General features: G+C 43.7%; 1 protein-coding gene across 3 annotated transcripts in view; it reads right to left on the bottom strand.

Annotated features, from left to right (window-relative positions):
- Positions 1–26667, bottom strand: part of LOC148015787 (Ku70-binding family protein) — a 132777-nt gene extending 106110 nt beyond the window's left edge. For 2 of the 3 annotated variants that reach the window (XM_087663682.1, XM_087663681.1), the window contains exons 1-2: positions 26546–26667; positions 26288–26387 (exon numbers count right to left, since the gene is read on the bottom strand). In XM_087663682.1, the coding sequence (XP_087519808.1) occupies positions 26288–26387; positions 26546–26635 (190 nt within the window). In that variant the 5' untranslated portion in view covers positions 26636–26667. The remainder of the gene's footprint in view (positions 1–26287; positions 26388–26545) is intronic. The other variant, XM_087663680.1, reaches the window with a different exon arrangement.
- Positions 26668–27372: the final 705 nt, after the last annotated feature.

Here is a 27372-nt window from a genome sequence, read left to right as displayed (position 1 = left end):
GATCCTCGAAGGCCATAGCCTCATTGAAGATTGCATCCTTGCTCACCTCAATCTTCCGTGGTGTCGGGTCGTAGAGCCGATAGCCATTCGTGGGAGTGTTGTAGCCCACAAAGATAAGCTTCCTAGACTTGGAGTCAAGCTTCATCTTCCTCTTCTTCTTGTCCACATGGACAAATGCATCACACTCAAAGATGACAAAGTGAGACACAGAAGGCTTTCTACCAAAGAAAGTCTCGTATGGAGTCATATCCTATAATGCAAAAGTTGGGAAGCAATTGCAAATGTGAACTGCAATAGCCACCACCTCACTCCGAAGAAAATAAGGAAGACCCCTGCGCTCCAACATCAATTGGGCCATCTCTAGCATGGCCCAATACGCATACTCCACCACACCATTCTCTGATGGTGCATTCAGATGGGAATACTCCACCTGAATATCATGGTCTGTGATCCCTGCAAAACTAAAAAAAGAGGTTTGAAGTAAACTCTCCACCATGATCAGCTCGTACGTCTCGGACTTTGGAAGTAGTTAGCTTCTCTACAAACACCTTCCACTCGCAAAATCGGGAGTACACCTTGCTCGTGTACTCCAAAAAATAAGACCACACATAATGACTCAAGTTGTCTACAATCAACATTAAATACTTAGCCTTCCCAAGGGAGACTAGACCCATAGGTCTACAAATGTCAATATGTACTGGCTCAACTAGGGTAGAAGCCCTCCTAGCGGCAATATGTGGATGTGGATGCCTATACTACTTGCCCCTCAAACAACTAGGGCCTAAAGTGTGAATAGGAGGAAAATCTAGAAGTCCCTCTATCATCTTCATCCGAGAAGCCTCGTCGAATAGCATCAATGTTCAGATAACCATAACAAGAATGCCAAAGCAACCTAAGCCCGTGGAAAGACATCACGTCCAAGGTTGTGAATGTATAAAGCCCACCCTCCTATGAGCTAATCCAAAGAATAGCACCTATAGAAGCATCCTCCACAATCGTCGGATCCTGTGTAAAGAAATGCAAGTACCTAGCCGTGTAAGACCATGAATAGACAATAGATTAAAACCTAAATCTGGTACATAGAGGACTTTGGCTAAAGAAGACTGCTTGTCTAGCAATAACGAAATAGTCCCCACTCCTCGAACGAGAATGGTAGAGTTGTCACCAATGGTGACTATGCCCCCTCTGACACTTGTGTCCTAAAGCCAATCCTATCGATAGGTCATGTGAGAAGAGGCCCCACTGTTTAGAAGCCAACGCTTCTCCTATGCAGAAGAAGCATGAGCAATATCCTCCTCGACAAAGATATGCACAAAGACAGACTTGTCGTAGCTGGGGGTGGCCTTCGGATCTTTCAAATCTTCTCCTTCGGCTTCAAATGGGGATACTTCTACCAATACTTCTCGTTGGAATGAGTGCCCTTCCCGCAATGTGGACACTTGGGCTTCTTCTCCTTCTTCTCATGCTTCTTGTACTCCTACTTCTTTTCCTTGGCCTTCTCCTTCTTCTTCTTTCCTCCACTTGTACCTACAGTAAATGCCTTGGTGGAGCCAAAACCACTAGCCCCAACCTCAAGTCACTTGTCATGCTCTAAGACAAGCAGTGAAAGCTCCTCCCATAAGATGTCTCGCCGGTCCTCAACATGATAAGGCTAGTGTAGAAGACATAAAACCAAGGAGATGGCAGTTGAGCCAAAAAGATCATAGCCATGTCTTCAGAGGATATCATCCAACCAAGAGAGGCAAGCTCACCCCTCATGTCCTCCATCTTATTGATATGCTCCCTCATGAAAAAGGAGTCATCAATGCTGAGCATCCGCAACTTCTTCTCAAGGGAAATCTTATGGGCAAACGTCCTATGTTGATACAAAGACGCAAGCTTCTTCCACACTTCCGCCATGATCATCAACCTACGAACATGCACAAGGACAAAATCCTACAAACTCATAAAGAGAAAGGATTTGACTCGTGAGTTGAGTCAATCCCACAAGGCTGCATAGTCCATAGAAGCCCATCTGCGGGATAGTCCTTAGGATGAGGGATAGAATCAGAACAAGTTCCCAAAGATCAAAGATGTAGAGTATGCACTCCACCTTACACGACTACAATGAATACTTTGAACCATCCAGCTTGTCTTCTTTGGGTAAGGAAGGTAAAACAAGCACCTTTATTGAGGGTATCAAGGACGGCATCTTCACTCTAAATGGGGCCTTCTATGACAAATGAATAGAAGGGGGATGGGTGCAAATGGAAGAATCCTCCTACCGAAAATAGTTTCGATAGTCGTGTCTCTGCACACAAGAGTGTCGAGAAAGAAAGTCTCCTCTGATTCATCAAAACTCGTGAATTGGTATGACATTTTTGATCCTGCAATCACCGAGAAATCTACATTTTGATGGGAACAGTATGAAAGGCAAGAAGCAGTCAGCTACAATGAATGTAGGTGTGCCGCCTGTGCACAAAACGTTGTCACATGCCACTAGTAGGATGTCCCTTGCACCAACGAACTATCGCCACCACCCACAAAGTTGCGTTTCAGCAAAACACTAAGAGAAAGGGGTCACATGATGCTTGGAAGCAGGCGCCTACACCTAAATGTTGCCGCCTAGCCTCCTAATAATGTTGCAATCCATGAGATGGTATCGCCTGGCTGCCAAATGTGGTCAACTCTGCACAAAACCTCTGAAAAGGCTGCGTTTGTAGCAAATGTAAATTGGAAAACCTGCATTTTAAGGACTAGGCTACTTCTCGGCAAAAGACTACTTGCTCCTCTACCAAAAATCTCCAAATTGTCCTCAATTAGGCGATGATACCATGTGAGAGTGCGCAACGAAAGAGACACACAAACATAGAGAGAAGCAAAGAGAAAGAGAGAAAGATGAAGAATATTGCATTGACTGAAGAAGAATGTTAATACAAAGGGATGGACTGATCAGTCCCTACATGCGTGGCACCAACTCAAGCCAATGACAATGGCAACACCAAGCACAAAGTGTCGAAGTGTCAGAGTGTGCACTTGCATATGACAGAATGAAGACTAGAGAGAGTGTGTGTCTGCCATGTGGGGAGGCTAGCTATAAATAGCCACCAATGCCAAAAACTCGCCAACCTACACCTATAGGTGCAATAAATGCTGGCCCACTAGCATTTAAGATTGGTCGCATTGGAGAAATGCCAAAAAAAATACCAGAAAGCCACAGAAAAATCCAAATAGCAAGGACAATGTCTGACAGGTAGAGGCAGACTGGGAAAAGTAAAAACTGACCTAAGAATGCACACAGGAAGCAGACAACTGAAGGAAATGCACGTAAAACTGCCAAAGCTCCTATGCCTCCATCAGACTCTAACAAAAGCTCACAGCTAGGAGATGATAGACTGACATGACTAACATAGACAAGCCAACAAAAATCACTGAGAATATAGCTTGAAGCATGTAAAAATAAGATTGTAACTCTTCTATTATGAACAACATATGGAAAAATTAGAGCAATGCAAGGCAAGACCTAATGGGATGAATATAGCAAGAATCAAAGCAATTGCCCTTTGTTTTCACAAATGAATTCAAGATGATCCCCTATCAAAATCAAATCATCAACATATAACACAAACAACACACAACCAACCTCGGAAGTGTGTACATAAAGCTGCGGATCGGCTGTAAAGAGTCAGCTTTGACTGAAGAAACGAGTCAATCTTCTCGTTCCATGCACGCAGAGCCTGCTTGAGGCCATACAAGGCCTTCTTCAACCTGTAAACTTTCCCATCTAAGGATCCAAAGCCAGGAGGCTGCTCAACATAGATCTCCTCTTGTAAGCCCCCATTAAGAAAGACTGACTTCACATCCAACTGATAAACAGGCCATCTCCTATGGCCAGCCAAGGCAAGAACAGCTCGAATAGTCGCCATACCAGCAGTGGGGGCAAAAGTATCATGGAAATCAATGCCTCGGCACTGAGTAAAACCTTTAGCAACAAGGTGAGCCTTGCGCTTGTCCAAAGAACCATCGCTAAGGTACTTGGTCTTGAAGACCCACTTGACACCAATCACCTTATTGTGAGAGGGACGAGGCACAAGAGACCAAGTGTCATTCCTCTCAATAGCCTCCAACTCGGCTTCCATGGCCTTCCGCCAATGATCACACTGCAAAGCCTCCTTCATTGAAGTGGGCTCTCGATCTTACATAACACAGGTCAACAAACAATAGTTGGAGCAAACAAGTTCCGAAGAATGTGCCTGATTCCTACGTAATCTCCGCGGTCCATCCTGCAGTTCCCACTCCTCAGGGACCCCCTCGATCCCTGAATCTCGGAGTGTGTCACAGGCCCAACGAGAAGGACGAACCTCTCCCCGTCGCTCTCCATCTGCTGAAGACTCAGAAACATCCACCGGCGGAAGCTCCTTGGGGGTTGCCATTGGAAGAGAAGACTCTAAATCAGAAGAAGAATTTCCATCAAGAGGCTCTGGCTCTAAAGGAACTATCTCGGGAGCCCAACTCTCCCCTGGATCTCCAAGGACGGGGTGCTCCTCACCCCTCTCTGTGGCCGGAACTTCCACGAACCCCACATCTCAGCTCGTGTAAACATCCCACTTGACGGGATCAAACAAACAATAACCTTGAGACTGGGAGCTATAGCCAACAAAAACCTGTTGTCAGGAAGCCGCCTCGAACTTATCACACTGCATCTTCGAAATGTGCACATAAGTGTCACACCCAAAGATCCTGAAATAAGAGACATCAGGCTTAGTCCCGAAGTAAGCCTCAAAAGGTGTCATCCTGAAATAAGAGACATCAAGCTTAGTCCTGAAATAAGAGACATCAGGCTTAGTCCCGAAGTAAGCCTCAAAAAGTGTCATCCTGTCAACGGCCGAAGTGGGAGATCAATTGAGGATGTGAACTGCGGTAGCCACTACCTCGGCCCATAGAAACTGAGGGTCTATCGGTGCTCCATCATGGTGCATGCTATCTCGATCACACTTCAGTTCTTCCACTCCAAAATGCCATTCTCTTGGGGAGTGTTGGTGTTAGCAAACTCCTGGTGAATGCCCCTATCTACACAAAAATGAGCAAACTCATTAGACATAAATTCACCTCCCTTGTCTGAACGCAAGGTCTTCAGTCGCCGGCCAGAACGGTTCTCCTCAAAGAGAAGCCAATCCTTGAAATGAGAGAAACCCTCCGACTTCAAAGTCAAGAAATAGACCCAAGTCATCCTGCTGTAGTCATCTACGATCAACATGAAGTATAAGCTCCCCTTCAGGGACTAAGTCCTCATCAGCCCACAAAGATCCATAGATACAAGCTCCATGGGTGAAGTAGACCACCTAGAAGCTTTGTTGGGAATCACATCCCGATGTAGTTTCCCACGGATGCAGGAGACACATGGCTGATGGCTCACCACTATGTCCACCAAGCTTCGGACAAACGAACCTCGCGACGCCTTCAGAAGGTACTCGTAGTTCAAGTGGCCACAAACCGCGCATGCCATAGCTCGGACTGTGTCTAAGAAGTAAGAAGAAGAGAAGTAAGAGCTGAAGAAGACTTCAATTTGTAGACATCATTCTCCTCATATCCTGCAAAGAGAACCTTCCTCGATCCATCATCAAGGACTCGAACAATATCACTGTCAAACTCCACCAAGAGACAAAGAGCACAAATCTTATGGACCGAAAGTAAATGATATCCCAAACCTGGCACATGCAACACCTCAAAGGTGTGGATACCACCACATCCATTTGGAATAAGTTGCATCTCACCCCGCATAGCAATAGACACAGAAGAGTTATCTCCAATGAGAATCTGCCCACGCGAAGGTCGCAAATGGGCAACACCAACGGAAGGAGTCATGTGCCGGGAGGCACCACTGTCCACGATCCACTCTCGAGCCTGGGGAGCTGTCATCACAGCATCAAAAGTCTTCGGTGTAGAGTCCTCAATGACTGCTAAGTGTAGAGAAGTAGCTGATGAGGATGCAACCGCAGCTCCAGAATCCTTTGTGTCCTTCTTCTTGGTATCCTTTATGTCTTTGTCGAGGCAATCTTTCTTCCAGTGACCGGTCTTTCCACAAATATGACAAGTCGATTCCTTCTCCTTGTCCTTTTTGGATTTGTTGTCCTCCTTCTTTTTTTGGTCCTTCCCCTTCTTCTAAGAGACTTGACCAACCAATGCCTTCGATTTGAAAGCATTCTCTCTCTTCAATTGTTCCTCTTGGTCCCAGACCATAGGAACCAACTCTTCCCACCGAAGAGTCGACTCCCGCGCTGATGGAATAAGAGCGGAATAAAAAGTACTCAATCGTGGCGGCAACTGGAATAGTAAAGTGATCACCATGTCTTCGGAGAAAATAGGCTTCCCCGCATTTTAAACCTGCATCTGAAGCTACCGAAGCTTGTTGATGTGTTCCCGAAGCGAAGAAAACTTATTCACGAACAAAGTCCGCATCTGCACCTCCAAAGAAACCCTCTTCATCAAGGTCATTCGGTTGTACATCTGATCGATCTCCAGCCATATCTCACGAGCCACTGTCAAGTGCTCAATGTGAACTATCACAGCTGTGGTGCAAGACAAAAACAGAAAAGATCGAATCCTGGCATTCACTTTGTCCCAATGAGACTGGGCCTTGGTTGTAATGTTCCCATAAGAAACCCCCCCCCCCCCCCCAAAAGAAATTTTTAAAAATTTTTAATTTTTTTTTTACCCTCCCTCTCTCTCCCCCTGCCGTGAGCCTCGCGGGGGAGAAAGAGAGAGGCAGTGAGCTGTGTGATGGGGGGCATGCAGCCCCCCAGGTGGCGGGTGGTGCCGTCCTCCCTCCCCCTATAAAGGGGAGCCTTCCTTCCCCTCCCTCGAGACAGGCAGCCCCCTTTTTGGCCGTGACACATAGGCTCCCCCCCCTCCAGCTCGTCCACAGACGCTATGCCCCCCTCCATTGCAAGCTTTTCCCCCCCTCTCCGTGCAACAGCAGCGGCCCTGGGCTGTCCAACAAAAACTCCCCCCCCCCCCCCCCCCCCATCGCCAGGGCAGCTACGTCCCCATGAGCAGTAGAAGAAGAAAAAGAAAAGAAGAGGAGAGGGAGAGAAGAAGAGAAGGGAGAGAGGGAAGGAGAGGAAGAGGAGAAAGAAGAGAAGAAGAAGGAGAAGAGGGAGAGAGAGAAGGAGAAGAAGAGAAAGAGAGAAGAGGAAGAAGAGAAAGAAGAAGAAGAGGAAGAAGGAGTGAGAAAGAAGAGAACTCGAAGAGAAATCAGAGGGCCAAACACAAAGACTCGTTCGTGGCCATCAAGAAATCCCCTCGAAAATGGTGTCCTCTACCCCTCCCGCTATTCTTATTGCTTATTGTTCATGGTTTTTCCTCCATACTTAAAGCGCATGATTATGAAAAGTCAAGTGCCTGAGTTGCATTTAGAAAGGGCTAGAATCTTGCATTACTGCCTCGCATCGAAAGAGATAAAAATACTCCCTTATCAAAAAAAATGCAATAGCATCTTAAGATTGCAAACCAGTTTTTCATGCGCAAGGATGATAGAGCACATTAAGGCAACAGTAAGATCATGCACATGTCGATATATGTTAACTTGCACACACAATGGGATTGCACAATAAACATTGTTAGAACAGTAGTTCCAAAAGAAATTCCGTTTAGAGATCCTTGTTCGAACTCTAGTCGATAGATGAAGATTGGATAACCTATGGCTAATCAGGTTGGAATCTCGTTAATGTACTCTTGGTGGGTTAGCTCTTGGTGACTTGCGATATTAGATAGCTACTCTAGGAATTGGGTTGATTACCCTAAATAGGTAGCCAGGATTAATAAAGGTCAAGATGAAATCACTTAGTTCATTTAAAGGATCTAGAAGGAACTTGTTAAATCGACCTTGCGAAGCCCTAACCCAAGGGGAAGAGCGAACTTTAGGATAGTTGATTCATGCTAAGCATGTTGCTTGGAACTATTGAAATGGTTTTAACGAAGGTTGATTTTGTTAAAGATGGATTGTTGATCCAAGTTATGCTTGGTTGTTTGGAAAGGTTGTAAAAGTGTTTTGATACATCCAAGTTAAATTCTGGTTGTGCATGCAATGGGATTGCGATGCCTTGAAGCCAGAGGTTGTGCATTCAATTGTTTGTTAAGGCGGTTTTGGATGTTAACCCAAGTGGGGTGTGATTGATGATTGCATGACTGGGTCTAAGATGACTGATTGCCATGGAAACAAAAGGGATGTTTTCCGTAGTAATTGTTAAGCTGGTTGCTTCAGCTGTGGTTGATTTCCTAAAGGGATAATTAAGGAAGGATGGCACTAGCTACCCCCGCGAATCGCCAAACCCTAACCAAGGGGGTTATGAATCCGCACCGGGAATGTGGATCGAACCCGCCGTGAGAGATCTCTCCCTGGAAATTACTTGGCATAGGAGGACGCCCAACTGTAGAACAAAAGTAGAAGCATATACCGCCGCATAAGCATTTCGGACAGCCAAGTCTTCCAACAACTTCTGCATACCTCCCTTTCTAAAATTCAAAGCAAGAGACAATCCCGTTTCTTGTGCATGGATCTTGCCATCTTTCCAAAAGATAAGCTGTCATGCCAAGGCCTCCTGATAGGCAACACGATCCTTTCTCTCATGCTGCAAACTGTCACACCACATACATCTTTTTCCAGGCTTAGGGACTGCTGCCCATCCCCTTTCCTCTTGTCCTTTTTCATCCAATTTTGCAACCTTCAATTGAAGATCCCACATCCCTTTGACCAATTCATCCAAGACATCTTCCCTAACAGAGGGAACAATAGCAGGTACAGCCATAGGGTTAGCCACAGAAGCGGGTGGCTTACTGGATACTTCAACTGTCTTACCCGTAACAGTGGGCAAGCTAGAGACATGCAATCTTTCTCTTCTTCTATGCTTCTTTACAAGCGCAGTAACAGCTTCCTTAACATGTCTCCACTCTGTTTTCAAACCTGTCTCTGTAGTCTCATCCTCCAGCAAATCATCAAGCTTCTCTTGAAGCTCAAGATCAGTTGCCTGTAGAAACAATTCAATTTTTTGACTTGCAAGAGCTTGCTGTTCTGCAAGATCCAACTGCTCAAATCTACTTTCAAATTCTCTTAACAATTCTGTAGCCACAAGACCCTTATTGGGTTGTATAATTCACTCCTGAAAAGTCTTACACGTAATCAAGCTGGTGTCCTCAATGTAAAATTCTTCCCTGAGTGTCTTCTTGAAGGCTACCCAGCCAACATCCTGCAAGTATAATTCAATAATCCGTGCTTTCAGTTCATGAACAGTAACACGTACAAAATACCGACTCCATGCAGATTGAGCCACTCCAAAGAATTCCATCTTCTGAGCATAGGTATGTACATATGCAGATACATTCCTCCCATTGAGTAACTTCACCTCACGCTCAACTGCTTGCAAAGCATTCATCACAACACTTTCTGTTTGAGCTGAAGCTTGCATCGCCTATTGTTGTTATTGTTCCTGCATAAGCATATTCATATTTTGCACCAACTGTTGCAAAACATCACTGGAGATTGTATTCGAAGGTTCTCCCATATTATCTTTCCTTCTTCTGTGACGACCTTTCACGTCGGGTTCACCAATGTCGGAGGGCTTTTTGTCAAAAGGTCAAATCCACCGGGGATTAGAAGTAGAAGGAAGTAGAGATAGGAGATGGAAAATAAGATAGAGAATACCCAAGTGGTAAACACGACAAAAACAAATCACAATGAATTGAATCAATATGTATTGAAAGAACCTGGAATCTTTGTACTACTCAGAAGCAATCTCCAGGCATCAGTTCTCCTGGAACTCCTTCGTAGACCAAAAACGTGGATCAAAAAAATCAGCTCCTTCTCTGTTGCCCAGAACCCAAATCTGATGGCTCCGTTGGCTCCGAAAGGGGGGTAAAACCGCAGGACACCTGCTCATGGATCTCCCAGATCACTCCTTCTTCTTCTTTCAGTTCAATCTGCAATTTTCAGCCTGTTTACAGCGATCGCGACACGCGCGATTTCGTCAATCTGTCTTTTTTATGAAAAATCTCCTAGTCAGCTGAAAAAGCAACTAGCTTTTTGCATACCATCCTAATCTAGAAGCTTTTTCTAACTTTTTTGAATTTTTACGATAAATAATATCAAAAATAGACTAAAATTATCCAAAAATCTAGTATTTTCTGATAATCCATGCAACTCACACTGGTACTAATGGCTCAGATCACATTGACTCTCTAGATCAATAGAGAAGTCAGATGATGATGCATTCCATACTTTTTCATACTATGTCCTCATAACATCACGACACCGTGCTATGCGAGAGGAGCTCGATGCAATCGAGCGTAATTAGACTTGGGAGTTGGTTCCACGTCCTTGGAAGCAAAAGGTGATTTGTGTGAAGTGGGTCTTTAAGACCAAGTGCCTAGCCGATGGCTCCTTGGACAAACATAAAGCTAGATTTGTTGTCAAGCGTTTTGATCAAAGGGCAAGTTTAGTTTATTCAAAGACTTTCGCACCTATAGCCCGTATGTCTATTATTTGGCCTATTTTGGCTCTTGCAAGCCATCACCACTAGCTTGTCTTTCAAATGGATGTGAAGTCTACCTTCTTAAACAACATATTAAAGGAGGAGATTTATATTTCATAGCCTCCTGGTTTTCTTATATAAGGGAAGAAGGATCATGTCTACAGACTGCGAAATGCCCTCTATGGCCTGAAGCAAGCACCTAGGGCTTGGTACCAAAGGAGTGATCAATTCTTCTCACAAAGTGACTTCCATTGATCAGATCATGACCCCAACCTTTATTATAAGGTTGTGGGTGACTAGTGTGTCTTAGTCATCTTGTATGCGGATGACTTGCTTATCATAGAAGAGTGACTCACAGGAGATTGATCAACCTCCAAAGATCTTGTGGCAAGAGTTCAACATGATAGACCTTGGGATTCTTTACTTCTTCCTTGGTCTATAGACTTATCAAATGGCATAGAGCATTTTCATCTCCTAGCAAAGGTATATCCCCAAGCTTCTTTCGAAGTTTAGTATGGCTGAATGTTTGTCTATTTATTGCCCCATGGACCTAAGTCCAAGTTGGTTACTACTGAAGATTGCCTTCCTAATGCTACCAAGTACAAGTGTCTTGTCGGATCCTTGATCTGGCTCATTCATACTTGACTAGACATCTCTTTTATGGTAGCACTACTGTCTTGTTTTATGAAGACTCCTACTCAAGCTTGCTAGAGAGCTGCTTTGTGCGTGTTACACTACTTACGAAGGACTCGATCCTGTATGGAGAGGGGGCGACTCTTACTCGATGGACTAACTCAAATTGGGCACATGATATGGAGTCAAGACACTCCACTACAAGTTTTGCTTTCTCCCTTGGATCGGGAGCTAACTCATGGAGCAATAAGAAACAGCCTAGTGTGGCCTTATCCTACGGAGGCTAAGTACCATGCTCTTTGTTCTACAGCTCAATGGCAGTTTGGCTCCGTCACTTGATGTCAAAGATTGGCTTTCCACAAATAGGACCCCCACAGCCGCACGTGAATAAGCAAAGTGCCTCAGCTCTTACGAAGAATCCTATGTTTCATGCTTGCACAAAGCACATTGAGGTTTAGGGTCACTTTGTTCGAGAGCAAATCATGGATTCTATGATAGTAGTGGCCTACTATCCCACAGAGGACAATGCAGCAAATCTCTTCGCGGAGCCTCTTCCATAGGCTTCTATGCTTCATCATACAAGGTTGTTGGCTCTTTAGACACTCCCAAGGATCTAAGAGGGGGTGTCAGCCTACCATTTTGTTCTGGCAGTTTGTCATCTCCTGGTTGCAAGCTCCATCAAAGTCTGACGGAGGCATTGGAGCTCTATGTTTTCCATTCAGCTTTGCATATATTTCTTTCTCAGTCAGTGTCAGTTGTGTTCATATTGAGTAGGCAGCCATTTTTTCTTGCTCTATCAAAGGTTGCTAGCTCCAAATATCAGCGATCAGCCCTAGAGTGCCACATCAACATTTTTGCGCTACTAGATACCTAGTTGGCCAGTTTTTTAGCAAGCCAACTCCATACTCTTGGGGCAGTTTGCTGGTCGGCCAAATTTGGAGGACTTTGGCTATTTATAGCTAGTCCCATTGGGGCAGATCATCATCTTCTATCTTTTGCAAGTTGCACACTCCATCTCCGACTCCAATGCCGCCATCATCATCTTCAACCTGATCTTGTGCCCTATTGACATTTTGGGAAGTGTACAGGTACTTACCAATCCATCATTGTATTCAGCATTCTTGCCACATTCAATACAGATTTCTCTTCCATTCCTACTGTCTTTCTCTTCTCATTTTCTCTCCATGCCCATGTTCCTCTTCTACCACACGCTCACAGTAACCACATGGTCATACTCTTCAACAAGAGACTTGAGTAAGACACAAATGGCTCTCTTCTTCCACCTTAAACACTGTATCTGTTCTCTCGCAGTCGACTACCTTCCAACCTTTGTGTTTTGTTGTTTCGAGGTTGTTGAGCTAAGAAATGCATTACATATTGACTAGCATCTTAAACAGCCCCAAAACATGCTTATTTAATGAAAAACGCAAAAACGGTGCGCGGTTCGAGTTTCAATGAAACCCTAATTTGGGAGGGTCCATCCATATCTAAAAATAGACAGGCTACCCCCATTCAGTCTTCATCCTTTTGTGCACGTTCTCACTCTACTATGCAGATTTCAGTCATCAGCCACCTACCATCTGCTATCCAGCCATCACTAACAGCAGCCCATTACTATCCAGCCCTAGGCAGCCTGTTTCCAACCATTGCCCTACTTTTTGGAGGTCTCCATTGGCTATGTCATCATAGCACCTAATCAGCCTACATTTTCACTATTTGGTGCTAGGCAATAAGCTACTGCCATCTCTCCCACTAGGCAACTACTGCAATACCTTTGTCTTTGCTGTCCAGCATGCCGCCTACATCAGCAAACACCACTCCTATTGTCGCTTGACAATTCTCTAGCTTAGGTTATTTGTTTTCAGCCTTCTCTGGTGGTACATTACCGTGTTTACCAGATTTCAACCTTTGACTCGTGTTTTGGTGACCAGCTCTCCACCTTTTATTATTCAGCACTCTCGCATCTCCGACTAGTGGTTACAGTACTTAGGATCCGTCTCCGATGGACGTCACTCTCCAACACTCTACTCTGCCCCTGGGCACTCTGTACACTCTTACATTCATTTACAATATTCATTCACTTCCGAATTGTGTTCGTTCTCTCTTCTTCTACTTGTGTTTGTTTTTGTGTTTGAGTTTTGAGTTTTGCACGTCTCTGTCTGTATCATTGTGTTTTTGTTGTGATCGTACCCTCTATATTTCCTCAGTGCAAACCCTACCAGCTACTCCACAACTTTCTTCACATGGTATCAAAGCCAATGCTCTTGTAAAGAGTATCTTGTGGAGTGCTTGGTTTTGTGCAAGGCACACGAATGACTCATAACCAAATCAAAATGTCTCAGTCACCTTCTCAGGACCCCATAATGTTTATCAAGTTTCTCCATCAGTGGAGGCCTGAGGATGCATTATGGACTCCACAAGGAAGACGACACCCCGCCTTCACCTTCACCTTCACCTTCTTTGTTTTCACATATTCCAAATTTCAGTCTCATGTTAGAGGAGGAGTTTCAAGAGTACTTACGCATCACATATAGTCGAACTTACAGCCCTCCTACAAGCTTTGCTACTCCATCTAAACCAATTGATGAGGCTGGCCACCTCTCCAATCATGGAGGATATACGACACTCGGGATGACTAGCAACCCATCTTCTTCATCTCAACTAGGCCCAGTGTTAGGTTTATACAACCCCATTGAGTCATATGAATCAAAACCCTCTCTTGTTTCTCCTTTTGGTGTGCAAGATCAGATGATTTTCCATATGTAAACTTCAATAGAGGGAGCCCTCAAAGCAGACATCCTTCATCAAGTATATCTACATCTTCCATTTCATTTAAGCATGTAAGCCATTCTTCTCAAATCCGCCCTTTTTTGGGGTTGCAAACCCTAAACGCAAACCCTAAACTCAAAACTCAAAAATGCAAAAACGTAAACTGCGGGTGAAGGGAGATGGGTTTCTCAACACCCTCTCTCAGGCCCAAAAAGGGGAACAAGAGAAGAGTGAGGTGGAGATGTAATGCTACATGTTGAAGAATGCTTATGTAGCAGGTGCCACTTGGACAGTGTCCCTCGTGGGGAAATTGTTCACTTGCCCAAGCGCCCTAGTACAAAGATGATGAAAACATGCAATGCATAGAAGGAATGTCGAACTTTGTGTGGTGCTGAGAACCATAAGGATATGCCCGTATTTGATCTCGGGAGGTGGCTCCATGCTGACCAAGGGACGAAGGCAAGAAGAAGAGGAGGAAAAAGATGTAGAGGATCCCTAAAATCCAAGATTTCCACCAGAAAGGAAACCTGTAGTAAAGACCAATAGACAGAGTGAACTAGAGAACCCGAAACACAACCTTGGGAAAGAAGCCACTAGCTCCGTGCATCCATGCTGGAAGGAATATGAAGACCTCATCACCAAGTCGCGGCTGAACCTCCGAGGTCCCGATCCAAGTGATACCTAAAGATCCTAGGTATTAGTAGAAGAGATGGCCGGTCGAAGACAGCCATCCCAAGAAAGTAGAGGATGGGTGAAGAACTTCATGTGGAGTAGGTCCCCCTCTGAGGTGGAAGGTGGAGGGGCCCCCACTAAAGTCGAAGAAGTAGATGCCCCCTCTGAGGGCAAAGAAATAACATCCCCCTCTGAAGTAGATAGGAAATCCAAAAACTCATGGATCACGAACTCCGAAATGTCTGATGATGGAGGAAGTGCTACCATCGTGCCGAAGAAGGTATCTGGAGTGCCGAAAAGCTCCCAGAGGTGGCCTCTCGAACCTGAGTAGTCAAGGGTAGGGAAGGGTGGAGCTCAGAATGAGCAAGAGGTGGGCAACAGTCGTTGTCTCTCAGTGGAGCGGACTAGGTAGCCGAAGAAGAGGAACGAGTCGAGCAGCCACTATCTCTCGAAGGAGCGTACTGACGAGAAGACGGTATCGGACAATCACTGTCTCTTGATGGAGCGGAATGCAGATCCGTAGGTCATGGAAGCCACTTTACCTGAAAATAAGTGGGAGAAGACTCCCGCTGACATTGCGACCATCTCTAGGAGGTCGTAGCCCCAATCGATACTCCATGTGCTCAAAAGGACTTAGTACACATTGAATGCGTCTTATTGCCGTGAGCATAGTACTCTGATAGCCGATGTAGAACGATCTCTGTGGCCTAGAAAGGAGAGGTGCCACAAGGAGTGCTTGGTGGAAGATGCATATACTCCGGGCGGATGGGGAGCAAAGGTCGAAGTTGGCAAGCATCGGTGGTGTGTTCGGTGATGGCACAATAGGAGCACCCAATAGTCTGGTCATCTGTTGGTAAAGAAGCCATGGATACCAATGTGCCTTGCTAGAGAAGGAAGAGGTCAGCCACCATGAACCACGAACCACAATGTCCGCCTCAAGGGGTGTGAGGGCAGTGTGAAGCACGAACCGCAATGTCCGCCTCAAGGGGTGGGAGGGCAATGGAAGGGCTGGGTCGCATGGCTAGAATCAGCTCCAAACTGTGTGAAAAGGGCTGGAAATCAAGCGCCAACTGATGGAGACAGTAATGGACAGCTTCGACTGAGATGTCCTCCGCGAACAGAGTGTGGGCAGCAAGCTGAAACACCTGAAATTTGCAAAAACGAGATTCTGATGCAGTGGAAGAAAAAGAGAAATGGATGCCAAACCCGCCATCGGTCTTTACCTTCACTGGAGTGGAGGATCTTCGCTGCTAGGTGAGCAGATCCAGCTCTGATACCATGTCAAAAGATGACATACCGGCGAGACAGTAGGGTTGGCGGGAAGGAACACGGAGTGAACTCGGCAAACATGGAGAAGAGAAGAGAAGAGAGAAGAAATTCTGATGAATGGAATGATGAAGTTCCGAATCATGGAGTGAATGAGATACAAGGGAATAAGGGTGCCGTAGCACAAGGAAGATAATGAAGACAGCCACGAACCACGAACCGCAATGTCTTCCTAAAGGGGTGTGAGGGTAGTGGAGAGGCTGGAGAGAAGAGGTGACGGACTAAATGAATCAACCGTAAGGAATGAATGAGAGAGTGGCTTATAAATAGGCATAGTCAATCTAGGATGGCACCCCTTTTGGGGCTGCAAACCATAAACACAAACCCTAAACTCTTCAACGTAAAAATGCAAACTGCAGGTGAAGGGTGAAGGGTTTCTCAACACTACCTACCCTCCATTCACTCCGCCTCTTGGTGCATCATTAGAACGGGAATGCCACCCTTTCACTCTATCTTCCACCTACTCCCACTTTACTACATCCTTTCACTCTGGGATGGATGTGATGGCCATCCCCCTCGCTACCCCCGGACACTCACAAACCCCCTACACGACTTTTCAAACACAAGAATATCCATCCTTTGCTTATGGACTGTCATCACACATCCCTAGGGTCACTCCTACACAAGGATTTCCATCCTCTGTTCCCCATGTCCTTATTCTCCACCTTGGGCTCCATAGGCAGTTACCATACTCATACCCAATCTGCCCTTGCCCACATTTGAAACCGCTATGCATACTTCTCATATGTATAGTGGGCACTCCAGGATTTTCTTCCAAGTGTACTCCACTCCCCCACCCTACTCCCCTTACACATCTTCTTCATCTCCTAGCACTACCACTCCTGCTGCAACAATCAAAAATGCCTTTACGGATAAGCCACGTTTTAATGGGTCAAATTTCACCATTTGGTCAAACTTCATACAACAAGTGCTTGAATCTTAGGGACTTTGGGACCCCGTCATTGGTATCGAAGGACCCTCGATTAGCTCACCCTGATCACATCCGTCAATGGAGAGCCCGCAATGCCACAATCAATGTTGAGTTCATGCAAGGGTACTTCATCAATTTCACTCTCAATTACAACATTTTCCCCTCGTATCTAAGCGTTGAAGTCATCTCATTGACTACTATGTGGCTTGAGATCACACGACGTATCAATCTCAATTTTGAGCTTCAAGAGTTTTTCGTTAAGGAAGGGGATGATCTAAAAGTCAAGTTGGCTGAATATCAGCAGTTACTTACCGAGTTTGCCACTACTAGCTCCCCAAAGTCAACGACGATCAAGTCTCTTTTTGAACAAGTTTCCCGACAAATACTTTCATTTTATCCAATACATTATCTCACTACCTAGATTGCCAACCTTCTACAAGTTTGAGTGCTAGTTCTTGCGAAAGTCCTCGACACGCATCCATTTGAAGGCGCAAGGGTTGGTTGCCTCTTCTTTGGGAGGAAAACCAATAGTGGCAACAACTCGTAAGATACAAAGGCAAGCCAAAACAAGGGTAACTCCCCTTCCTCCAGCAGAACCAAAGAAACACAACCCCTTTGACAGCAAATTCCTAGGAAAAATAGGTTTTGCACACTGTCAAGGGTCGAGCCATGTGGACGAGGAGTGTCGTACAAAGGCCCAGGGTCTTCATCCTAGAAAACCATCGCAGACTACTGCAACTACCTCCACTCCGGTTGGTCAGTCTAATGGGGCTACGCCTTCTACCACTGCACCATCTGCTCCATCGACCTCGATCGCTACTGGATATATGGCATGCAAAAAATCTCGGCAACCTTTCTCCTTCACTACTCCTGAAGGATTGGCTGATTGGTCTACTAGTGGCTCGCCTATTGCACTTTACGCATCCATTCCTAGGGCATCCCCTGCATCTTCTAGGATCCCTTTCCCACCTCATCGTATGCGATAGTAGCCACACACTTAACCTTTTTCTTTATAGAATTTTACTACATACTTGCATACTCATTGCATTGCACTTAGCTTTGCTTTCTTTTATTTTCATTTTTGTTTTAGCACATCTCACTACTCACCTCTATGCCTACAGATTTTGATCTCTTTTGTAGGGTTTTGTATTTCAATGTAGAGCTAACATACATGCTTGCACCAGTCCTTCCTGAGTTGGAGACAAGAAATATGCACCATTCCCTCATGGTTCCATTTACTTAAGACTTTTGTTCTTCTACCAGCATGGAGGCTTCCTGTAACCAACCTTCCTCCTCGAATAGGGTGGTAAATCCCTGATTACAACTTAATTACAGCTACAACCAATTAATGCAAATCTGAAAATACAAATTTACCTACTGATCTTGCACAATGCACACCCAATTGGCCCCAAAATTGGCACCCCTTTCGGTATTTCTTTAGCTTTATTGAAGAAGAAGTTGATTTACAATGGGATTCTCCCGATCCCCTTTGCAATCCAAACTCCCCTTGCTGTCCAAAGTGACCAGCAAGTCTTCAATCTATTTTGCCCCTTGATTCGGGCACTTAATTGGCCTTCACCCACTTCATAGACGATGGAAATGCCTCAAATTCAATGGCTCACTAGTCCTCCACCTGAATTCACCTGAAATTTATCTTCAGCCCTGAAAAATCCAAGTCCTGGAGCTTTCCATTTCTGGCACGCTTCCCAAGGTTGCCGCTAAACCCTAATTTCTACTGTAAATTAGGGTTTACAACAGAGAAATTTGCAATTTCTCAGCCTCCAAGGTTCCAAATGCTGAGATCTTGGGAGCAAAGCTGTGAAATGGCTGGGAGATGAGAGAGAAAATTCAGAGTTTTGTAGCGAAGAATAACTGAAAATCGGTCAAATACAGCTGCTACCCTACCACAACAACTTGTAGATGCAAAGAACAAAAGAAAATCAGTCATTTACTGCTGATGCTCTATCTCAACAGCCTCCTATAGATGCTGTCACCTGCTGTTGATTGGTCTTCTCCTACCCCTGGTTGCCTCAGAAGGTCCTCCAATGGTTGCAAATCAGACCAGCAGCATCTCCTCCCTCTCTCTTGCAAGCTCAATACACTAAAAATGCCTCTCTCCAGTCCCTAAAGACATTTTTCAACCTTGCATGGGCATTTTTGACAAGTGGCTACCTTCCCAAATGGTTTTTCCAACATTAGCAATAATTGATTATTAATTTTCAGCCTTTAATTACTAAAAATTAATCTAATAATTATTTCGGTGCCCAGAAAAATAATCTGACTGGCTAATAATTAAATTGGCTAGGCATCTTCCACTCCCGAGTCTCTATGTGCTATCTTTGACCATTAGATCGGCATTAGGTACCATTAAACACCATATCTCTAGTGTCACCACTGACACTTATGGCCAAATGAATGACCTAGTCCAACAATTGACACCAAATACCACCAAGTACCTATGCAGCATAACTTATAATAACTTTTGCCTTTGACATCTTGTGATTTTCTCGAGTCCCAAGCTCATAAATTTACTTTAACCCCAGTTGCACCTCACATGTGTAACATTTACTTAATCATGTGATAAAAAATTAATCCACATGTTAAGTGAGGTTTCAAAAATACATGTCCTCATGACCACCCTCCCCCTTGAAATCCTTGCAATCGTCCTCGATTGCACTACCAAATGCATCAAAAGCAAAGTACTACACTGGAATTTCCATAGGGCATCATAGTCAACACAACATTGCACATTGCTATTCAACCATTCTATATGCCCAACATATACTGAAAATTACCAACCAACATAACATAACATAAGACTCATAAAGAATCTCAAAAATATTGTCAGATTATCATGTGACATGTTCATTTCTCATGAGCTTAACTCATCTGCCAAAACCAAACCATAGTATAGCGAAAACCAAGCATAAACCATGGCTGAAACATCAATGGCATCATAACATATACTGTTGTCCATGGAACTAGATGTAAACCATTGAAAATTGAGCATAATCTGATCATAAACTGATTACTTGCTGATCTGAGAACTGATCACAAACTGCTACAAATGTGACCCCAAACTAATCACAAACTCATTGCAAAAATTGACCAACAATCAATACAAAAACTGATGCAAAACTGATCCAAAAAGTGACCATAAACGGTTCTCAAGCTGATCAAAAACTGAGCTGAATACCACTGAATATTAATGATCATACGCTGAAAACCAACATTCGATAATCATTTGATGAAGAAGAGTCCTCAAATGATGAGGATGGAGAGACACTTATGCCCACAAATATGGCTGATTATCAAGATGCTTTGGAACTTGCAAATGCTGATTTTGATGATGATATGGCTTTCTTAGACAATGTGGATGATAGTCTTTTGGATAGTCTTACTACTAGTGGCAACCATGTATGATCCAATGGTTACTTTGAGAGACTTTCAAATTCCAAGTTTCCATATTCTATCCATTGTAGTTGTTACTTGATGCTTCTTGACTCTTTTATGTAGTATGATCTTAGATTATCATCTATTTTGAATCTTATGTGCCATTTCAATGTAATCATCTTTTTGTCTATGAAAAAGACTATCCTATTTTGCATATTATACATGCATTTTTCAAAGAGCTTTTATAAAATATATGAATGAATAATTTAAAATACATAAATCATATATATAGTACAGGTCGTTCCCCTTACGTTCCTGTTCCCCAGAGGGCATTGTTTCCGTTCCCTCGGGACCTCCCATTCCCATTCCATTGCTACTATGGTTTCGGCACTTCCTCCTCCATGTGGCCCTTCTACTGCTACATTTCCAACCTTCTGCTGCCACCCTTATCATCAGCCATCATCCTTTGCAGTTGCCTCTATTCCCTGATACTCTAATGATCAGCATTTGGTGTTTCCCACACTCTGCACTCTGACTAGTGGTCACAGCACTTGGATCAGTCTCCAGTGGACATCACTCTCTAATATTGTATTGCTCTGTCCTTGGACATTCTGTACACTCTTGCATTCATTTGCAACATTCATTCACTTCAAATTTTCTTCTCTCTATGTTTGAGTTTTGAGTTTTTGTGTTTTGCATTTTGCATTTAGGGTTTGAGTTTTGTTGAAAGCCTACCAGGACCACAGAGGCGATGGTTATCTTCTTTTGGTGTTTTGTTTTTTTTTCCAAGAACCCTGCAGTCTCAGGGCATTTTTTTTCTTTCTTTTTCTTCTTCCTTAAGCTTCAGGAGTTTTCCATTAAGGGGATGATTTGGAAGTCAAGTTGGCTGAATATCAGCAATTAGTTGCAAACTTTGCCATTACTGGCTCCCCAAAGTAGGCGACAATGAAGACATGTTCTTCTTGAACAAGTCGCCTGACAAATACTTCCATTTAATCCAACGCATTATCTCACCACCTAGATTACCGGCCTTCTACGAGTTTAAGTGCCACTTCTTGCATTACACAAGGCTATACAATCAAGTCCACAAGAAAGCTTCCACATAGCCTTACTCAAAGCAAAGGGGGTTGGTTGCCTCTTCTTCACGAGGAAAAACCAACAATGGCAAGAATTTGCAAGATGCAAAGGCAAGCCAAACCAAGGGTGACTCCCCTTCTTCAAATGATGGAACCAAAGAAACAAAACCGATCTGGCAACAACTTTCTTTAAAAAATAGGTTGTGCACAAACTACCAGAGATCGGGTCATGTGAACAAGGAATGTTGTACCAAGGCCATGGTCTTCCACAAAGAAAACCACAGTAGACTGTTGCAACTACCTCCACTCCGGCTAGCCAGTCCCGTGGGGCTACACCTCTCAGTGTTGCCCCATCTACTCCTTCGGCCCTCAGTTGCTAGACATGTGGCATCATGCGTATAGCCTCAGCAAACAATCTCTTTCACTACCCCTACGAGACTAACTGATTGGTTTGTGAGTTCCGATCCCATTGCACTTTCCGCATCCACTTCACATTCACCTCCATCTAGGACTACCTAAACCCCTCATTAGCATTTCATTGGCAGAGCCCTACTAGTAGGCATACACAATGGTGGCCACATCCTTAGCTTCTCTCCATCTTCGCACTCTTAAATCTTTAGGCTATTAAGTCGGGCTCATAGGATTTTGTCCTTAGATTTTCATTCTTAAGTCTTCCGCTACATTTACTCACACATCCATACAAATTTGCATCATTGCATTGTCCATTCAATTAACTTTTCATTTCTTTCTCTCTTTTTTTTTTGAAAGCATCTGACTACTAATCTTTGTGCTTGCAGATCATCTCTTTTACAAGGATTTGTTTTCAGTATAGGGTTAACATGTAATTTTACACTAGTCCTACCAAGGTTAGAGACTTGGTATGTGCGCCGTCACATTCATGGTTTCATTATCCTAGGAGTTTTGCTCTTCTACCAACATGGAGACTTCCCCTCCCGAGGTGGATTGTTTGGCATCTCTCTTGATGCTATCATGGTGGTGACTTCTATCTTTTTCTTCCAGTTGGGATGTTTCCTCACATCATGATTCTCGGCACCACATGAAGACCAATATCTAGCTCCTCTTCCTCCTTCGGCATTGACATCCACGGTTGAGAGGGGATTGCTACCCTTCTTGGTATTCTATAGGTTTCAGCACTTCTCTTCGACAATGGCCTTTTCCACCCCATTGTACCTCCTCCTTTTGCATTGCATGGTTTCGTCATCTTTATAAAGGGTGCTTGGGCAAATGAGCAATTTCCCCACAAGGAACACTATCCAAGTGGTGGTACCTATTACATGAGCATTTTACAACATGTAGCATACTCATTGTGTAGAGCACCACTAGATGGATCGTAAGCTATTTCCATCACAATTTGTACACTACACCACCATTACTTCATCGCTCTTCCCTCATTATCGACACCCTTGAGTAGTTGGAAAGCTTGTCTATTTTGTGATGGGCTAGACCTAACCATCTCTCCTCATTCTCCTATATAGTATAGTTCCTTACTCGACCGCAACCCATCTTTCCAAACACCTTTACCCAAACAAACAAACAAAAAAACAAAAAAAACCCCAAAAATTTTTCATTGTGGTTCCGTTCTCTTCTACATGACTTGGTGGAGCACTAGGCAGCCAACAAGCACCCTTTGTCTGATGCCCTATCCTCTTTGGGGTGACTACTTAGACTCCCTTGGTAAGATAACCATCACCTCTGTAGTCTTGGTAGGCCATTGAGCAGCCACCGTGCAACCTTTGTCTAATGCCATGGCTGCTTTGGGGCAGGACACGTCAGCTGGCCTTCCTTTCTAGGCTTTTTTTGGGCCTGAGGGGGGGTGTTAATCTAAGAAATGCATGACATGCTGATAAGTCACTTAAATAGCCCCAAAACATGCTTATTAATTACCATCGCCTTGCTGTTTGAAGGTCTCCATTGGCTACGCCATCATACATCTAATTAGCCTATGTTTTCAGCATTTGGTGCCACGTGACAAGCTACTTACAGCACTTGCATATTTGTTGTCCAGCATGCCACCTACATCAACAAACTCCTCTCCTGTTGTCACTTGACAATTCTCTACCTTAGGTGATCAATTTTCAGCCTTCTCTAGTGGTACACTGCTGCGTTTACCAGATTTCAGCCTCTTAACAACTGTGTTTTGGTGACCAACCTTCCTTATTCAATACTCTCTCATCTCCGAATAGTGGTTACAGTAATAGACATCACTCTCCGGCACTATTGCTCAGCCTTCATTCACTTCAGAGTTGTGTTCTTTCGCTCTCCTTCTCCTTGTGTTTGAGTTTTGAGTTTTGCACTTCTATGTTTGTATCATTGTATTTCTATCGTGGTTGTATGCTCTATGTTTCCTCAGTGCAAACATTAGCAGCTACCCCACAGTTTTCTTCACAGAGGTGTATACCTATTGCTACATCTACATTTTCTAGATATGCAAGCCACCCTGCAATTTGCCCAGCCAACTACCTTTGTTTGATGTGCTGATGATATCATCAAATCGGTGCACTGAGCAGTTCCAGCATTTAGGGCTCCCTACATTGTTATCTTCATCTAAAGCAACTTTCATCTTCATCATCAACTTCTTTGACCAAAGGACTATGTATCACTTCCTTCACAATGCAAATCCCTTCATAAGTGTTGTTGCCTAGACAGTCATGAAAGTGAAGTCGCCTTTTAGCTTTGTTTGGCAACATCAACTCATCTTTGCTCACGTAAATATCAAATTACAAGACATGGAATCCTAAGGCTCCATTGCATCATAATTGTACAAGATTTGTTATCTTCATTCTTAGTCAGTGAGCTCTTTTTGCCGTATACCATTTGTGTTTCTGCAAACCCTACCATTTCTCCACATGGAATCAAAGCAAAAGTGCCACAAGAGCTAAAAACCCTTGTCCTCTATGAAGGCAAATAAAGGTTGTATGAAGCATTAACATTCCCTCGGATTGCAAATTCCTCTTCATTGCACTGCATCATACAGGAGATGCCATTATCTTCTTCTCCCTCCCGCCCTTCCTTTATTACAGGTTTGGCATGCTAGTTCTATGGCTTCTTTTCCACAAGATGAAGAATGGACACAAGGTGCACTCACTACACACACTCGAGGTACTCCATTGAAGATAGTCTTCATCAATCTTTACTCCCTATACCACTGGAGTTTATGCATCTACTCCCAAGCACTCCTTGTGCCACCTCACTATTTTGGGTGACGAATATCATTATGGATCAACTATCAAAGTCCAAAGTTGAGGCAATAAGACACATACGATGGATACTAAGCCCTTTCAAGCAACAGATAGCTCTAAGGCCTCACGAGGCACCTATGTAATTTTCCCCACCTACTTTTGGGTTAAAATTGCCTTCTTGTGGCTATTTTAAGGAGTATAGATTAAGCATTAATGCATATGAATTTACTATTAATGCATGCCTTGATTTTGGTGGCTCATTGCCCCTTCTCATGCCCAAAAAAGGTTTGAAAATGAAGAGTTATTACCCCACCCTCTTTATAGCCAAACGGTCACACCCGAGCATAACCAAGGCATCAGAGCAAGGGTGTCACGACTCACAATGGATTACCAAAGGGCCTGCCATGATTGTAGCGGTGATCAATATCTTCTTTTGAATAGTCCAATTTGATGGGCCTTACAATTCTTTTTAAAGAAAAGCAATAAGTGAACAAAAAGATTATAAGAATACCCCCCATAAAGAGCCATTATGTGGCAGGAACAAAGACGTATAAAGACATAAAGGATAATTATAGTGTGGCAGTTGCTCAAGATAAGAACAATCAACATGGCTGTCCCCTTGATGTTCTCAAGATCCGATTAGTCATTGACTTTGGATTACCCAATCATTGTCTAGTCTTTATACAATGCAGGATCAACGTGACCAAGCTTCAACAATGTGTAAAATATATTGTTTTTAGGGATAGTATGCCAAGCAAGTTACAAGATTTGAGGATCATCTTGCAAAATGCATTTTTTAGGACTTGCCTTCAACCCCTGTTCTTTAGAACTATTAGCACCTCTTGATGTCTCATTTTGAAGAAGTGGAACTAGGACCACCTCTATAGTAAAAGTAGGAGAAAAAGTAGACTTCTTGTAGACTTGGTCATGCAATGGTGTATAACACACCAACTGACACTCAAACTCATAAAAGATATGTAATTTGGGCAAAAAGATGACTTGCTATATAAAATGGAAGCATTCAGGAGACGGTTGGTTGAGAAATAACGTGACCTAATCATCATCTAACTTTACTAGACCAATGGTGGTGTAAGCACTAATATTCAGCCATCTTCACTCTTCAAATCATATCCTTCCTTGATAATCAACTCTTGGAGCTCATAATCTAAACTAATACATCTAGTGTAGATCCCATGCCTCATAACAGTTAGTGAGAGGAGCCTAACGGATTGACGTAACTGGAAAGTGCAGTAATTGTGAGTGAAATTTGGACACCGCATATCAATAAGAGGCGTATGTCGTATTCGAATGGCTCTATCATGGGACCTCATTGCACATTCATTTCATCCCCACATTCCCACACATCAGCAAAGGTTCCTTGGTACTGAGTGCTTTGTGTTTCCTGCTCAAATATCAACATTTCGATCAGCTAGGTGACTTTTTGCTACTTGGTTTGGAGCCAGCAAGCTGGTTTCTTCAGCCTCACGAGATCTAGAACATCTTGATCCATGTGCCTCACTCAATTCTAAAGAGCCCCCATGATTATTTAAGAGCAATTTATTAATGTCTCCTTCATCCCGAAGTTTGGAAAGCCAAATTAGGTCTTTACTTCTCTTCGAGGGTGGGTTGCAGAACCACGTGAATTATGTGTTGCAGATTCACGTTAAAACAATCTGGACTTACCAGGCCAAGCATAGAAAAGCAGATTTTGGATGGCAACACAGCATTGAAACCTAAAACTCTCATGAAAATCAAAAGACGAACATCAAAACTGAGGCTTACTGCGAGCGAGGGAACGGTCGATCATCTTTTCGCACTCTTCGACTGTTGTGCCATATCTACTCTCAGGAGGTGTCGATTCTGATCCCATCTTCGACCTCACCTATGAATCACAAAGTTGCTCTCGGGAGCCCGACTTAACTTAGAATCTTGTACGATATTGCTAAACGTAAGCCATTATTTATCTTTGCACCAACTTGAATTTATTTATTTATTTATTTATTGCTTCGTTAAGGCACGTGGTAAAACACCCCATTGTACCCAGCAGCATTTAGAGTAGTCGTTAAGGCATCTCTGTGCGTTCTGTAAGAAGCCAGATTCAATTCCCAAGGATGGACCAGTGGATCTCATGCGCGCAGCGCTACTTGTATAGGGCGTTGTGAAGGTATCTAATAAATTGCCACAAATGGCATTCTTTTTTTTTTTTTTTAACACCCCAGTTGGCATTGACTACCATCCGTTAGTCTTCAGGCCTGAGTGAAGTATTTATATCCGTTAAGTTTTGACCCTGACTAGGTGAGATAGAGGTTTCACAACGATAGCCCAAGAAGACTAATTGGCAAATAGTTGTTTGCAAGCTACAATTGTGTGATATTGTCGTATATTAAGCAAGATGCATTCCAATGATAGCTTTCATAGAGAGCAACAGATTCAACAAGCAGAGGACCATCTATGTTGAACTAGAGAAGTTTGCAACATATCATCAACTTTATAGTATCAAAGTTTAACAACTAAACAAACCCCATTCATGTTGGCATGTGAGTGTTCAAGCACCAATGGGTATAAGAGGCACAATGAAGAATGTAGTAGTGGCACTAAGCTAGGCATATCTTACTCAGTCTATTTGAGTCATTCCATCCTTTTTACCACACTACACACATCGCATGATACCACCACTACCATCAATGCCATCACCACCACCACCACTTGTTCGCCTCATGCCCCATCTTATTGACAACCTCAGCCGAACCCCACACTATGGTTGCTACATTGCCACCACCGTCACCCTCCATCGTCTATATCTTTTTATTTATCCATTCATAGGTATATTTATCCGATTTTATATTTATGTATATGTTTGCATATAT

This window comes from Lygodium microphyllum, chromosome 23 (assembly GCF_053477565.2).
Source record: "Lygodium microphyllum isolate KBCC chromosome 23, Lygodium_microphyllum_v1.1.10, whole genome shotgun sequence".
Lineage (NCBI taxonomy): Eukaryota > Viridiplantae > Streptophyta > Polypodiopsida > Schizaeales > Lygodiaceae > Lygodium > Lygodium microphyllum.
The sequence above is the reverse complement of the archived record's forward strand: the minus strand, read 5'-3'. Positions and strand labels throughout refer to the sequence as shown.